Genomic DNA, 17,090 nt, shown 5'->3' on the forward strand with positions numbered 1-17,090 from the left:
CCTTTTACAGAAAAAGCTTGCAGACCCTTCATTTATACCAATGTTGTACAGAATTCAGACGGTGCGATTACATTTCTGAGATAATGTTCCTTTATTCCGACCCAGAATGTAGCAACATCCTACAAAGATGATCCTCTGATGCCATGTGTTAGAATTCCTTTTCTCTTTTTTCTTCATCTTCACATCATTAAAGTTCATCCTTATCTCTCTTTCCATGAGTGTGGAGGTTGTTCAGTTTTTCATATATTAAGGCAGCGATCGCTTTTGCATCTCTGGCATCTATTTGCTCTCCCCAAATGTTTCTCTCTTTGCTTTTTCGTAAGGATAACATTTAACAGTCGGATAGGCTCTGATGCCAGCTTTCTGGCATGCTTGAACGTAAGCCTGACAGTCGACTTTTCTAGCTTTCACTTTTCCTTTCATCATCCTAGCCAAGAGCTCAAACTCGGGAGCAAAATGTTGGCAAGGTCCACACCAAGGAGCATAGAATTCAATCCCCCAGTGATTTTTCCCTTGCATAATTTTTTCATCAAAAGTCTGAGGCATTAGATCTGTGGATGCTTGAAGTAGAAATCCTAGACCCCAAATCTGTCTTCTAACCATTGTAACTGTGATACTTAAAAGCTTTATTTGGTTTGGGGGGAAAAATCTTATCTCAGGGTATCCCTGAACATTTACTTGGGCACAAAAAGAACGATACTGTTGGCGGTCTATACCGCCCACAGTAACTGTCCAGTTAGTGTCCGGGCCATTCTTTTCCATTCTGGCATTAGGACTTGACATGGATGACACCATGGGGAGTAGAAGTCAACCATCCAGACTTCATCATGTTTTCTTGTTTAACTAGTTCATTGAAAGGTGGTGGGCCTCAGGGAGATCACTGAAGGAGTCCTAAGATCCTCTATGAATTCCAAGATCTGTTGTTCAGCAGGATTGGTTCAATACCACTGTTGTTGGATCCGCCTGAATGTTTTATGTGTTACAGGGTCCCTCTTGAACCGTACAATCTAGTGTACGCAGGCGGGGAGGTGGCGGGGGGTGGGGGGTGGCGGGAGGGTGGGGGTCGGTGGGGGCGAGGTGGCTGGAGGTGCGGGGGCGGGGGCGAGTGTTCTCCGGGGTGGGGTGTTGGCACCAGTGGGGTGGCCTGGGTGGGGGAGTGGCATGGGGGGCGTGGGGACGGGGGGTGGCGGGGGCTGGGGGAGCAGGGGGCGGTGTCCGGCCCCTGCCCACCTCAGGGTAGGGTGGTTGCCTCCTGCAGCTACTCCCCCACCTTCAATCCCGGGCAGGTGGTGCACCCCGCCCCCACCAGGCTGAAAGCCAGAACTGTGGGCAGTTGAACAAAGTTCTAGCTCTCCAACTGCCACAGGAGCAGGGTGGGGAGGGGCGCCTGGGAAGCAGGGGAGGAGCCACAAAGGCAGCAAGGAGCATCGCACTTCCCTCTTCTTTTTTAATGTATACATTCAGTGCCATCAGTCTTCATGTGAGTGCTACTAAAGCAGGACTCTACAAATTCTACTGTGGTTTCATTTTCATACAGTTCAGAATCGTTTCTAATTTTTTTCTCTTTTCATTAGTTCTTTGACCCAGGGGATATTTTGATGTGTTCTGTAGTTCGCAAATAGTTGAGTGTTTTCCAGAGATATTTTTGTTCTTGATTTCTGATTTGATTGCTTTGTGGTCAGGGGACACACTTTTATGACTTCAGGCCTCTTGACTTCTTCCTTTTATTAAGAGTTATTTTATGACCCAGAGTATCGTCTTTTTTGGTAAGTGTTCCATGGATCCTTGGGAAGAATAGTGGTGGTCAAGTCTACTGTGTCCTTGCTGATGTTGTGCCTATTGAAATATCAGACTATAATTGTGAATTTGCCTATTTCTCTTTTCGGTTCTATCAATTTTTGCTTCAGGTACTTTGAAGCTATTAACGGATCCATGAACATTTAAGATTGCTATTAATTGACCCTTTTATGATTATACAATGACCTGTTGTTTATTGCTGGTAATAATTTTTTGTTTTGAAACTGTGTTGTCTGGTATTCATATAGCCACTCTAGCTCAGCCTTCTTTGGTCAAGTGTTAGTGTGCTATATCATATTTCTGTCTTTTGAACAAATTTCTGTCTTGACATTTTAAGTGCATTTTGTATAGGTAGCATATAGCTGAGTCTTCCTTTTTTATCCATTCTGACACTCTGCGTCTTAGTTGAGGCTTTTAGACCGTTTTCATTTGCTGTGATTATTGATAGTTGATTTGAATCTGTCATCATGCTGTTTGATTTGCATTTGTCCTATCTGCTCCTTGTTCCTGTTCTCTTCTTTTTCCGCTTTCTTTTAATCGAGTCATTTTTATGATTCAGTTTTATCCATTTATTATGTATTTATTTATTTATTCACTTATTCACTTATTTATTTAGGCTTCCTAGCTAGAACTTTTCAGTTTTGCTATTGTGGTGGTTGGTTTAGGTTTTATAGTCTGTGGGTTAAACATCACAGTCTAGCTTCCATTAATGTTATACCACATCGTATATAGTTTAGGAAAATTACAATAGTTGACTTCCATCTCTTCTTTCCTAGACAGATCCTTCCTGGGTCGGTGGGATTATAGTTTTCATGAAGTTTAGGAAGATTTGGGCCATTTTTTTTCCCTCTCCCTTTCCCCTGCCTCTTTGGGCAATTGTGTATTTCCCCCTTGATGTTGTCTCCCAGGTTGCCAATGTTAAACTTCAGTCTTTTGTTTTGTGATGTCTCATATGTGTTTATTCCTGTCCATCGTATTGTTCATGTGTAACATAATTTACATCTCTGTAAGTGCTATTTGGTTTTTAAAACAATAGCTTCTATGCCTCTAGTTATCTTTTCATGCTTTGTTTGGAGATATCGTTAGGTTACTTACAAACAGATGGATCCTTTAGTGTTGCTATTACGAATTATTGGATGAATCCAGAGTGGTGATCAGCCTAAAGCAAATTATGAGTTTTTCTATCCTAGCTAATGTGAATAGATACTGTCCCTTGTGTTGTGGGAGCACCAGGCAGTGTTTCCTCTATCTTTTCAGATTTTTTTTCCCTTGATGACTTCCTTCCATGTATGCATTGGTTGTTACTCTGCTGAGTAGCCAAAGGGGACCCTCTGCAGATGTCCAGGGTTCTTTCTGTGTTCTGCTTTCTCCTCTCCTGGGTGCTGACCTGTCATCTCTATGTGCCTTGAATTCACCAGACTCTCAGTTTCGTCACCTCGACTCAAGGAGTCTGGAGGAGTCTATTTAAATCATTTATGTCTCCTGGGTCGTAGCCTGAAAACTCTCTCAAGGCAGTGAGCTTGGGCATGTGTTAGGCTAACGTGTTTTGTTTTCAGGGATCATTGTCCTTCATTGTCTGAAGTTCTGTGTCTTGAAAATCATGTTAAAATTGTAATTTGTCTGTTTTGGTTTTGCTGCTTCAGGTAGGAAGATCAATCAGTACGTGTTACTCCATGTTGGCCAGAAGCAGGTTACAGTGGAACTTCGGCACACGCTCTAGACCGTCGAGAGTGCTTGTCTTCCTCCTTTGCTTAATTGCCTCCTGCTCATCCTTCATTCCTCAGTAGAGTTACCTCTTCCTCAGGGAAATCTATCTTTCTTGGGCCCAATCTGGATCAAGTTATGATCACAGAACTCTGTTTTCTGATAGGAACTATCTGAATTTAGACTTATCGTTTGAGTTGTCTTTCTCCTTCACCAAACTTTAAGCTAATCGCGAACCAGGGGTCTTCTCTCGTGTATCTGTAGAGCTGAGTATAATGTCTTACATTGAAGGTATATATTTATTCAATGTGTGGATGAGTGAATTGAAGATGCACAGTCCTGTATATGCAAGAAGTACTCATATGTTTTATTTCTGTTTCTGTTTCTTCTCTGATGCAGATTCTGCTGGCTTCTTAAAAATCCAAAATATACTTGTTTCTTATAAAAGATTAAGGAAACTTAACAAAAATCACTGTAAACGAGTTACGGGAAAAATTAAAAAAATGGAAAAAACGGTTAGTGCACTACAAAACGAGCTACGAGAAGCCAAAGACGTGACATCACGGTTAGAGCATCAAAAAGTGGAATGGGAACATGAAGTATGCAGTTTGAGGTATAGCATCTCGGTTTTAAAGAAATATTTGAACTCTTTACTTTTGGATGACAGATGTGTAGGGGCAGTTTTGTAACTGCAAACTTAACCTTATAGGATTTTCCAGGAAAGAAAACTTCTTTAGTGTTGTGAAGTGTGAGATTCTTGGAAATAACACAGCACGTTCTTAACAGTGAATACTTCCAATAATTTAACGTCTATTCCAAATCGCAATTTTAATGGCCGTGTAAAAGTCCACCATAGTCCAAGAAACATCATTATTTAACAGATTGAATTCTGCTTGTTTTTCATCTTTCTGTATTTTAATTAGTGCTGTCAAGAATGTCTTTTATATAAATCTGTTCCTACATTTCTGGTTATTGGAACAAATTCTTCAATATAATATAATTTGGTTAAAGTATAAAAAATTTAAAAAAGGTCTTTGATCCATATTTTTAAATTGCTCTCAGGAAAGCTTATATTAATTTCTGTACCTACCACCAGAGTATAAAATGGTCATTTTTCTCAAGACAGTAAAATTCCCCAAAATTGATTCCATTTGATTCTTAACAGGCAGGGGTTAAAAGGTAAAGTGGGGGTGCCTGGGTGGCTCAGTTGGTTAAGCATCTGGCTTCGGCTCAGGGGATGATCTCGTGAGTTTGAGCCCGGCTTTGGGTGAGCTCAAGCCCTGCTTTGGGTGAGCACGAGCCCCACTTCGGGTGAGCCCCTCTTCTCTCTCTCTCTGTCTCTCCCTCGCTCTCTGCCCCTCGTGGGATTCTGTCTCTCTTTCTCTCTCTCCGCCCTCATTCACTTGTGTCATCTCTCCCTCAATAAAAAATTTAAACAAAGGAAAATTGGCTCAGTCATTCAAGCGTCTGACTTTGGCTCAGGTCATGATCTCAGGGTTCGTGAGTTCGAGCCCCGTATTGAGGACTCTGCTGTCAGTGCAGAGCCCACTTCGGATTTTCTGTCTCCCTCTCTCTCTCTCTGCCCCTCCTTTGTTTGCATGGGCTCTCCCTTTCTCTCTCAAAAATGAATAAACATTTAAAAAAAAGTGATACGGAAAGTGATTGCTGGTAAGTTTTTCCAACATCTCTGTCATAGGTAGATAAAATTAATTCAAAAGTGTATGCTGAAAGCTCATATCACTCTCTATTGTTTACTTAATTGATATGTATCCTGTGTTGTTCTAGAAGGGATTTTTAAGTGATTCATAAAGTAGGTAATCATCAACAAGGTAAGTTGCAAGTGTTGTGGAAGAAGAAACAAAAAGTATAGGGCAACAGATATTAGACTTGCTAGTCTAGTCTTGGATGACAGTAATCTGCACGTGTATGTTGTGTAAACAACATCCGCAGATGCTCTCTTACACTGCACATCATTTTGGGAGGTATCTGCAATGTTTCGTCAAGTGGAAATTGTATTTCCAGTGAATTGACAAACTTGTTTCTAAACAGCAACTTCTCTTTTTAATGAGTAACTGAATTATCTGTCCTGTGGAGGAATAATTATACCTGTGGGAAAAGGGGTAATTTTCAACTCTCACTTTCTTGAATAATTTCAAACTTCTTTCCTACAACATCTACCAGAGTTATTACTGACTAAAAGTAACTAAGTTGCATAACGCTTTGTCCTTGCTTCTTTTCAATGGTATATATGTTTTGGAAGAGATTGAAGTGACAAATTAAAAACATGAGCCCTAGAAAGAAAAAAAAAAAACTTGAGAACATAGAAATTTCATTTGGACGGTAAGCCAACATATGTGGAACCAGATCATAAGAGGAACTTTTTATTTCTAACAAAACAAATTTTAAAATAAGCACATTAAATTGCAGATTTAGTTTAAAACAAGAGGAAGAAAAAAGAAGAAATGCTGATCTGTTATATGAAAAAAGTAGGGAGAAGTTAAGAAGAATAGAAGACCAATATAAGAAAGAAGTTGAAACAAAACAAGAATTTGAACTCGCTCTTAGAACACGAAACATGGAATTGAAGGCCGCAAAAGATAATTTGAATCAGGTAAATTACCTTTTGGGAAAAAATTGTATATTTCCATCAATACTATATAGTGTATTATATATATATTTTATGGTATCCCTTTGATTCAATATATATTATTTAGGTTTAAAATAAATTAAAACATGGGATCATGTTCCTTGGAACATTTGTTTAAAGTTTTCCTCTTCAGCTTTTGACTTTTTTTTTTAACGGTATGAGACCAAATTCGTGATGAAATGTATCTCCAGGTTGTAGAAAAGCGCAGTGACAGTGGCAACTTTCTCCAGAACAGAAGGCCAGAGAGTATTACAAGATGGAAGTCTAAACAATCACTTTTGCAAGCAAAAGGTGCTAGAAATGGCTCATAAGAAAACGAATTCTGAAATATCTTCTTTAGTCATTTTGAAGTACATGTGTGTATGTATTTGTATACATTCTATTTTTTAATTATTAGTACTTTTTCTCCATGTCTGTATATATAAATTTTAAAAACCCAACACTGTGCATCACGGAAACTATAGAGGGTTTTAACAGCACATATATTTTGGGGGAGGGGCATGGGGGACGGTGGCATTTTTGTTTCATCGGATAAAATAATATGCTTGATTAAATGCATTTGTCTGCAACAACTAGTGACATTCGTAATGTCCTCATCCAAAGGAGAGGCTTGTATTACTTTCTGTAGGAATCGATGAGCTTTCCCTAATCTCAAAACTATTGCTACTAGCAACATGTGTTTTGGTTTTGAACAGTTACTTCACTGCCTTGATATATTAATAGATCAGTTGAACACTTCTGCTAATGGACAGGAGGACGAGTATAGCCAGTTCCCAGATCATATTTTCGGTATCAAGTCTCCTACTTTTGAGAAAAGTAACAGTTTGCTTCCAGTAGCGTCCTCTTTCATTACAAGGAACTTTTGAAAACAACGGTATGCTACGGTATACACTTAATGACAATTTATCGATAGGTATTTTATTCCTAATAAAATAGTGGAGTGTTTTCCCCTCTTTTATATTTAATACTATTTTCAACATGAAGAGGAAATACAAGGTATTGCGGCAGTAATTTCATGATTTTCTAAGAGATGTATAAATTTCACCTTATTTCCTATCAGCAGTTTGAAATCCAAGACTTCTTTCATATTTGTGTATTTACACTAGAGAAGTAGCAGTGGTTGGTGCAAGAGCACTAGTTGTGGAGTGAGAAGACCTGGGGAGAGTCCTGCAGCTCACCGTTTTAATGTCTCCATTCTAGAATTGTGATAACCAAATGAGTTCTTTGATATATGGAGAAGTGTTTATATTATAATACATTGCCTAGATTTCTCAGTTATCAATAGATCTATTCTTATAACTGACTATAGAAATGTTAGCAAAGTAGATATCTATGAAATATTCTCAGAAAGAAAAGCATTTTAGGAAATTTAATCTGTCCAAGTAGATGCAGAGCTAACGATTTTACTGTGGGGTAGCTGTGTTTTTGATATCTACTGTAAACTCAATTTTTCAGTGTAGTCAGAGTTATTAATCTTTTATTTCAGGCCTTCTGGTTTGTTGTAAATCAGAGAAAGGCTTTTCCAATTCTGAGATTCTGAAAACTTCTCACGAATTCTTTTTTACTTTCATGCCTTCATTATCTTCAGTTAAAGTTCTGAACTTTTGGGAACTTATGCTTGTATAAAATTTGAGATTTGGAGCCAGCTTCATTTTTTTCCAGTTGGATATTCACTTAGTGTAATCTTTCTTTCTTGCTTGCTTGCTTTCTTCTTTCTTTCTTTCTTTCTTTTTCTTTCTTTCTTTCTTTTTCTATGTTCCTTTATTCATTAGAGAGAGAGAGAACACAAGCAGAGGAGGGGCAGGGAGAGGGAGAGCGAGAATCCTGAGCAGGCTCCTGACTGTCAGCACAGAGCCTGATGTGGGGCTTGAACCCACAGAATGTGAGATCATTCCCTGAGCCAAAATCAAGAGTCAGACACTTAACCAACTGAGCCACCCTGGCACCTCCTGTAACCTTTTCATTGTTTAAACATAGGTTATGCTTTAATTTCAAAGAAAAGCATGATAATGTCATTTTATTGAATGCGATCTGAAAATGTCCTTTGTTTTACTTAGCTTTCTGATAGTCGTGAGGAAATACAAGATCTGTTGCATAAAAACCACATGTTGCAGGATGAAATCGCCATGCTAAGACTGGAAAGAGACACCATAAAAAATCAGAACCAGAGAAAGGAAACGAAATATTGTGAAGACATTGAAAGTGTAAAGGAAAAGAATGACAATCTTCAAAAGACCATAAAGCAGAATGAGGAAACATTATCAAAAACAATATTCCGATATAGTGGACAGCTTAATGTTCTGACTGCTGAGATTACGATGCTAAAGTCTAAACTGGAGAATGAAAAACAAAATAAAGAGAGCCTGGAAGCAGAAGTTGAATCATACCGTGCTAGACTGGCTACTGCTGTACACAATCATGATCAGAGTCAGACATCAAGAAGAGACCTAGAACTTGCTTTCCAGAGAGCAAGAGATGAAGATGGTCACTTACAGGACCAGATGAATGTTGATGTGTCTAAACTACAAGATAAAAATGAAGTTCTTTCTCGGCAACTTTCTCAAGATGAAAGTAAATTCAACGCCCTGGAAATTGAGCTCCATCACACAAAAGATGCTCTCAGAGAAAAGACTTTAGTTTTAGAATGTGTACAAAGGGACCTAAGCCAAACACAATGCCAGAAGATGGAAATTGAACGCATGTATCAGAAGGAACAAAGTAACATGAATAAATACATTGCAAAGCAGGAATCCTTCGAGGAAAGGTTATCTCAACTACAAAGTGAAAATATGTTGCTTAGACAGCAACTAGATGCTGCTCACAACCAAGCTGACAGTGAAGAAAAGCTAGTGATTGATATGCAAGACCAGTTTCAGAATATCCCAAAATACCTTAAAGCTAAACGTGAAGAACAAGGTCTTATGCTGGGAGAAAGAAATAAGGAGTTAACCGATGAGTGTAAACATTTAAAAGAAAGAATGTATAAGTATAAAAATGAGAAAAAAAAATTAGAAGTAAGTATCCAGAAAGATAACAATTTTTCAGATTTCCAGAAAGAAAACTCAGGTAATATTTGATTATGGCTGACTTGTGAATCTAGTTGAATATTAAAAAAAAAAAGACTATAAATCAACCAAAAGCATAACTCGTATGCAGCAAATCAAAATTAGACCTGAGAGGTGTTTTGATTTGAATACAGATACTATGTCACCTATGAAACTTTAAGAGGTTAAGTTATAAACTGTTACTAGATGATAGTCTTATACTGCTATAATAATATTTTTTTAAGTTTATTTTGAGAGAGAGTCGGAGAGAGAACATGAGCTGGGGAGGGGCAGAGAGAGAGAGAATGCCAAGGAGGCTCTGCACTGCCAGCGTGGAGCCCGACACAGGACTCTCAAAGTCAGGAGCTGTGAGATTCATGACCTGAGCCGAAATCAAGAGTTGCTTGCTTAACCGAGAAAGCCACCCAGGCCCCCCCTACAATAATAATTGTAATCTTTGCCACCGCATTTTATTACTGTGGTGAGCTGGTAAATGAAAATGCTCAAAGGTAAAAAGAGTATTTTGAAACTTAGATCCAATTAATTGAGTTAACTGGACAGTCACTTCAGATTTCCCAGATGAAATGAAGTATAGGTGCTCTTTCTGGTAGTACTTTTCCTTTGGTAGCTTTTTATACATTTTAAGTTGGTATGATTTTATTTTTATTCACATAAATTTCAATTTTCAGTCTCAAATCATGTGTTCCTACAACCTCTTAATTCTTTAAAGGTATCTACTTTACACTACATCATGATTTGGGACAACTGTGGTGAGTGTCAGGAAAGCCATGTTTGAGTAATCTTCCCACTGCTGTTTATAACTTATTTTAAATATTTTTACAAATAATTTGCTCATTTCGAAGCTCAGTTACTGTCATGTGGGCATAAGTTTGTCCAGTACAAAGAGAATTGTATCTCTCTGTGATAATATGATTAAGTTGGCATTGGATCTCCATTTTCAGACCAAGGAGGGGTTGCAGGATTCTTGTTTAGCAGGAATGGAGTGAGTAGGGGAGAGAGCTGTAGGAGCTGAGGTCAGGGGAGGGGGGTGGAAGCAGGGGCCATTGGAATGACTTGACTTTACTCCGAGATAGGAGTCTATTAGAAGGATAAGAGGAGAGGATTGGATATGTGAGGAATTCTGACGGTAACTTAAGCCTGCAATAAAAAAAAAGAGAGAAAACCTTTCATAATATAGAATTTACGACTGCTGTGCCCACTATGTCCCCATTTCTTTTTGAGACTTCTGTAGGTTATGAAGCTTTGCAAATTCACCAGTGGAGAATGGATAGTGAGGCTGAATTCATTATCTAAGTGACATCATCCTGACTAGGCAGGGAGATAACACCTTTTGTTCTTTAACTGAATTCAGTGAACAGGAATGTGTATGTGTTGCTAAAAGAAGGTGAATTGGGGCGCCTGGGTGGCTTGGTCACTAGGCGTCCGACTTCGGCTCAGGCCATGATTTCACGGTCCGTGATTTCGAGCCCCGCGTCGGGCTCTGTGCTGACGGCTCAGAGCCTGGAGCCTGTTTCAGATTCGGTGTCTCCCTCTCTCTCTGCCCCTCCCCTGTTCATGCACTGTCTCTCTCTGTCTCAAGAATAAATAAACGATAAAAAAATTTAAAAAAAAAAGTAAAAGAAGGTGAATTGATGTATGTGGTGATATTTCTCAAAGTACGCATGTTAGAGTTGTCTATTATTAACATAATTAAATAATAAGATGTTTTAGAAAATCAGTAACAGAAATGTCTTATTAGGTAGTGGTGAGAGAACTTCAACAAAAACTGGCTGATACTCTGAAGAAACAGTCTATGTCACACGCTTCCCCGGAGGTTGTATCACATCTTCGTCTGGAAGATGAGACACGGGATCTCAAGAAGAAATTAGGTCGAATCAGAAGTCAAGTATGTAGTGAATGTAACCTGTCAACAGTTAACTTATAGCTGGTTAAATAATATAAGGTGTTTCAGGATACGAACTTCCATGGACCGCTTTCTTTTGTATTTTCATTATAATTAATTGATTATGATTTTAGTATCTTTACAATACATTTATTTCGTAAACTCTGACTTTCATTCTACTATTTGCGTTATACGTTTTTTTCTTGTAATAGTTAGGAAAGTTGAGGCTTTTGTCTCCTTCCTCACAGAAATTGAGAAACTTTTTTCTTTCTTAATGTAAAACTTATTTTACAGTTGATTTATTTATTTTGAGAGAGAAAGAGCAAGAGAGAGTGTGTGCGTGCATGTTAACAGGGGAGGGGCAGAGACAGGAGAGAGGGAGAATCGCAAGCAGCCTCCATGCTGTCAGTGTAGAGCCAACGTGGGCTCAGTCTCATGAACCGTGAGATCATGACCTGAGCTGAAAGCAAGAATTGGACGCCTAACTGACGTAGCCACCCAGGTGCCCCAAGAGACTTTTGTCCCCTGCTAAACAATGTTTTTTAATGATATCTCTATTACCATGATGAGGCAAGCTGGATAAAATCAGAAGATAATGTTTAATGGAATGTTTCAGCTAATTGTCTTAGTTCTCATCTTCACTTTCGGGAAGAATCTGTACTGATTTCAGGATGACTTGTACAGAAAGATCACTTAACAAACCACTTGAACTTAGGCATTTCCTTCATTTTCTTTGCCTTTTAGACATGTTGTCAAAGCACATGATCTGAAATATTCAGATCATGTATAGTATGTACGCCCAAAAGCGAGAATTGAGAACATTATCTGTGTCCTGCCATTGGGTTTTTTTTTTTTAAGCCTTTTTGAGGTACAATACACATCCCATAAAAGTCACCCATTTGACACGCACAGTTTACTGTCTCTGTGTACGCTCGTGCAACCATCACTGCCATCAAGTAGAATGCTTTCCTGACCCTGAAAGGAAACCCTTACCCGTTGCCCCCAGCCTCAGGCAACCACCAGTCTACTACTTGGTCTCTCACTGGAGTTGCCTCTTGCGAATATTTCATATAAATGGAGTCACACAACGTGTGGTCCCTTGGGACTAGCTAGCTTCACTTAATGTTTTCTGGGTTCATCTGTGTTGGTTACAGCTTATATCAGTGCTTCATTTCTTTTTATTGTCAAACAGTACTCCATCGTGGGCTAAGGCCCTTGTTCATTCATCAGTTGATGGACCTTTGGGTTGTGTCCACTTTTTGCCTGTTAATACTGCTGCTTATGAACATTCATGTAGTTCTTGTGTGGACACCTGTTTTTAATGTCTCTGCCATCAGATTTTATCCTCCGAGTTAATTGGGTTGATTTTACCATCTCTCCGCCGTTACTCATGCTGTCTTTTTAGTTTCTGTTCCTCTTGCCTAAACCTATGTTATTCAGACTTGTCTCACAGTCTCCTTTCCTATGAACTTTCTCTGACTGTTGTAACTCCCATTAGCCTTAACTCTCTTGACACTTGTCATCTAGCTTGCGCAGAACAATATAGTTCTTTATTTGACGTTGTTTTTATTTTTTAATGACAGGTAATTTCGCCTTCCTAAGTATAAATTTAAGGGATAATAATATTTGATACATGTGGTACTTACCCTTGTATAAATTGAAAATATTTTAACTTAACAGTTTTTCCGATAAAATTAAGTGCTTTATGCCGTATCAATAAATTCTTCTTGGAAACATTGGTATAACAAAGCTTTGATTCTAAATGTATGCTAAGAAATGAAATACAAAATTGAGGGGCGCCTGGCTGTCTCCAGTCTTATCAGAGTCTGCCTTTGGCTCAGGTCATGATCTCCACGTTCTTGAGACTGAGCCCTGCATCGGACTCTCTGTTGTCAGCAGAGTCTGTGTTGGATCCGTTTTGTTCCTCACGTTCTGCGTCACTCAGACTCGTGCTCTCTATCAAAAAATAAATGTTAAAAAAATGTGTGTATGTCTATATACACACACACACACACACACACTTATATAAATAAAACTATTAATGAAAGCACTTAATCAAATAGAGGAGAAATGTTCAATCAAATGTTTGGTTTTTTTTTTTTCCCTCTCACTATGAAAAAGCTCTCTAAATTTGTCTTTCTTCCTTACACAGCCAGAACTGGGATTTACAGATTTATAACACTTTACCAACTGCAAAGATCTGGGGACAGCTTTTCTGATATGCTTTTACCACAAAGCCTTAATCTCTTCATCAGAGTACATGTTAAAGCAGCCTAACGTAAACAGTATGGACGTGAAATGATTGAGGAACTTTAGTTTAGCAAGACTCGATTATTTCCATGTCAGTGGCTTTCCCTTGCCTCTGATGGTCATGTAAAGGATCTACTACTCAGTCAAGGAGGTGCTCTTTGTACCTTGGTCTGTGAGCATTGTCCACTGAGTGGTATAGAGAGGAAGTAAGTTAAAAGGATTATAAATGGAAAAAGTCCTGTTGGCTAGTGGCATTGGCGAAAGTTGTGTGAAGTACTGAGGAGAGATTCTGGGCCTCATGCTCCCCATTTGCTGCCACATGTGGTGGAATGAAGAATAACTTCAGTATAATTTGTATAGGGGAACACTTGTATTGGCAGGCCACCTGCCTAAACTATCACATTGTATTGGAACGCAAAATACAGCAACAGTAATCATGCTAAATGCAGACGCTTAGAGCTATGTGCCACGTACCCTTCTAAGTTGTTCATCTCTTATTTCCTAATTTAATCTTCCCAACATCCCAGTGGGGTAGATACTATTATTATTTATTTTGAGATCACTTTTTTAAGGACCTTTATTTTGAGAGAGAGAGAGAGAGAGAGAGAGATTGTGGGGAAGGGCATGTAGGGAGAGAGAGCAAAGGGGAGAGAGAGAGAGAAAGAGAGAGAGAGAGAATCCCAAGCAAGCTCCTCGCTGTCCATGCAGAGCTCGATGTGGGGCTCAATTACATGACCCTGAGATCATGTCCTGAGCTGACATCAAGAGCCAGACACTGAACCGACTGAGCCACTCAGGTGTCCCAGTAGGTGCTATTATTACCTTCATTTTACAGATGCAGAGACTGAGACATGGAAGTTTTAGGTAGTGTGCTCAAGGTCATACAGCTCCTAACGAGCAGAACTGGGAATTCAGACCCAGGCATTCTGGCCCCTACTAGGATATTGCTTCTCAAATTCTTCCATGAAATATCTTGTTGTCACTGAAAACAGCATGTTCAGTTTTATAATCATGAGAATAGCAACGTCATTCGCCTATGTGAATATGTAAAATCATAGTTGATGTGGTGCTTGGAATATGAAAATAGAAATGTTTACCATAAGGTAAATTCCTATATTTCCTCCATTTGACCAATAGATACATGTGTACGTTTATCTGATCATATATAATTTAAAAACATTAACAATGTTATGTTTTGTAGGAGATTAAGCTATTCTGTCAGAGTATAGAAACATTTCGTTTTGTCGGCCATAGTCTCTGTTGTAGCAGCTCAACTCTCCTGTTATGACCTCAAAGTAGCCATCAATCAGCATGTAGAGGAGAGTGTGGCTGGCTCCAAAAAGATTTTAGTTACAGGGGCACTCGGGCGGCTTAGTTGTTTGAGCGTCCTGACTCTTAATTTCCACTCAGGTCATGATCCCAAACCCCACACCATGAGACCGGTCATGAGACCGGTCATGAGACCGAGCCCCACATCAGGCTTCACCCTGAGCTTGCAGCCTGCTTACCATTTTCTCTGTCTCTCCCTCTGCCTCTCTTCCCCACTTCTGCATGCTCTCTCTCTGTCTCTCTCTCAAGTCAAGTCAAAAAAAAAAAACAAAACAAAACAAAAACGTTTAGTTACAGAAAAGGGTGATGGTGTTCTACTAGATTTTCAGTAGTTAAATTTTTTTTTTCTTTTTCTTTCTTTTTTTTTTCAACGTTTTTATTTATTTTTGGGACAGAGAGAGACAGAGCATGAACGGGGGAGGGGCAGAGAGAGAGGGAGACACAGAATCGGAAACAGGCTCCAGGCTCCGAGCTGTCAGCACAGAGCCCGATGTGGGGCTCGAACCCACGAACAGTGAGATCATGACCTGAGCCCAAGTCAGAAGCTTAACTGACTGAGCCACCCAGGCACCCCGAACATGTCCCTTTGAACGTGATTATTATCCATTTCTATGTCGTCTTTAAAGAACTAATCCATTCTTTTGCCCGTTTTTATATTGGATTGTCTTTTCATTATTGGAAGAGTTACTTAAATAGCCTACATACAAATCCCTTAGCAGACATGGGATTTTGAGGTATTTTCTCCTATTTAGTCACTTGCCTTTTCACGTTCTTGATGGTGATATTTGAAGCATAGAAGTTTTTAATTTTGATGAAGTAAACTTAATGTGCTTTTGTCTATTGGTGTCGTGTCTAACAAATCATTGCCAAATCCAGTCACAAACATATACACGTCAGCTTTTGTCTAAGAGGTTTATCATTTAGCTCTTAGATTTTAAGTGAATTTTGTATATATGCTATGGGGTAGAGGTCTGATTTTATTACTTTGCATGTGGCTATCCATTTGTCCCAGTACCGTTTGTTACAAGGACTATTCTCATTCCATTTAATTGTCTGGCACCCTTGTGGAAAATCAGTTCACTATAATGTGAGAGTTTATTTTTAGATTCTCAATGTTAATACATTGATCTATATGTCTGTCCTTATGCCAGTACCGTATCAAATTTTATGAAAACTTTTTCCTAGTTATCTTGCAAATTACCAGTCACTTATGTAATAATAAAAAGTCAATGTAGTAGAACTTAACTTTGCTCCTATAGAGATTTTTGCTTCCTGAAGGACCTTTCGCCAGCCTATGCCTTGCTGACCCCATGACTCGATGTGAAGTCAGGCTCAAAAAGATAAAATGGTCTTTCTTTAGTGTGTTCAGACTTTATTTATTTATTTATTTATTTATTTATATTTTTATTTTATTTATTTTATTTTTTTTAGAGCATACACAAGCAGGATGTGTGTGTGTGTGTGTGTGTGTGTGTGTGAGAGAGAGAGAGAGAGAGAGAGAGAGAGAGAGGAGAGAGAGAATTTTTAGCAGGCTTCACACTTAGTGTGGAGGCTGACAGGGGTCTTGATCCCATGACCCTGGGATCATGACCTGAGAGGTTGAGGCTCAACTGACTGAGCCACCCATGTTCCCCGCCTGTGCAAACTTTTAGTCTCTCAGTCAGTGCTGCCCACTTTCACTGCCATCAAATCTTGGCCATAGGATGTCTTGACTCAGTCTACCGTTTACTTCATTATATTTTATTCTCTCATTATAACGCATAGACTCACCCATACTTTTCACCATCTAGGAAGGAAAAGATTAACTCTGGGGTATTCCTCTTTCCTGTTAAGCAATCTTGCCAATCCATCATCTTGCAATTCACAATGAGATCCTCTTCTGACCTGGTTCTTGTGTGTAACACTGGTGTTAATCCTGTTCTTGGCACAGATCCTACATTCTTGGAAAACACAGTAGCCTGTATCGCTTTCTTTCACTTAAATAGAAAGATATGCATAGCTATGCGTTATAGCTCAGCGTATAATGAATGGAATAAACATTACATCATTCAAATAATACAGCTGTACAAAGTGAGGTAGTATTAAGTTGATTTATCAGAGACAAGTAGTAGATTGGTAATTTGAATGACAAAAAATTTTTGAAGCCAACTTGTACGATATGGAGAAGCATTGTGGGACAACACAAAGACGAAATGGTCTTACCTCCCCCCACAAACAAGGTTGGAGTAAGGTAAAGGAGAATGTGCAGTTAATTGAAGTCGTGCTAAAGGACAGTACATTTGTTGTGCTACTGAGAAGATGAACAATGATTTCATAACATTCTCTTTATTTCCTCACTGAGGGAAGGAGAATGAAGATTGAGTATTCAATGGATTAAAAAATACTCAAAGCTGCGTATTTCCTTTACTTGAAATCA

The 17,090-nt window shown here is 38.9% G+C and overlaps 1 protein-coding gene across 1 annotated transcript in view; it reads left to right on the plus strand.

The window, feature by feature from the left end:
* The first annotated feature begins 1,322 nt into the window (after window positions 1-1,322).
* Window positions 1,323-17,090, plus strand: part of LOC123383613 (ankyrin repeat domain-containing protein 26-like) — a 37,922-nt gene continuing 22,154 nt past the window's right edge. Inside the window, exons 1-5 of the mRNA XM_045051580.1 lie at window positions 1,323-1,480; window positions 3,901-4,114; window positions 5,929-6,112; window positions 8,206-9,162; window positions 10,952-11,098. Of these exons, the coding sequence (XP_044907515.1) occupies window positions 4,005-4,114; window positions 5,929-6,112; window positions 8,206-9,162; window positions 10,952-11,098 (1,398 nt within the window). The 5' untranslated portion in view covers window positions 1,323-1,480; window positions 3,901-4,004. The remainder of the gene's footprint in view (window positions 1,481-3,900; window positions 4,115-5,928; window positions 6,113-8,205; window positions 9,163-10,951; window positions 11,099-17,090) is intronic.

This window comes from Felis catus (assembly GCF_018350175.1).
Source record: "Felis catus isolate Fca126 chromosome D3 unlocalized genomic scaffold, F.catus_Fca126_mat1.0 chrD3_random_Un_scaffold_47, whole genome shotgun sequence".
In the NCBI taxonomy this organism is placed as follows: Eukaryota; Metazoa; Chordata; class Mammalia; order Carnivora; family Felidae; genus Felis; species Felis catus.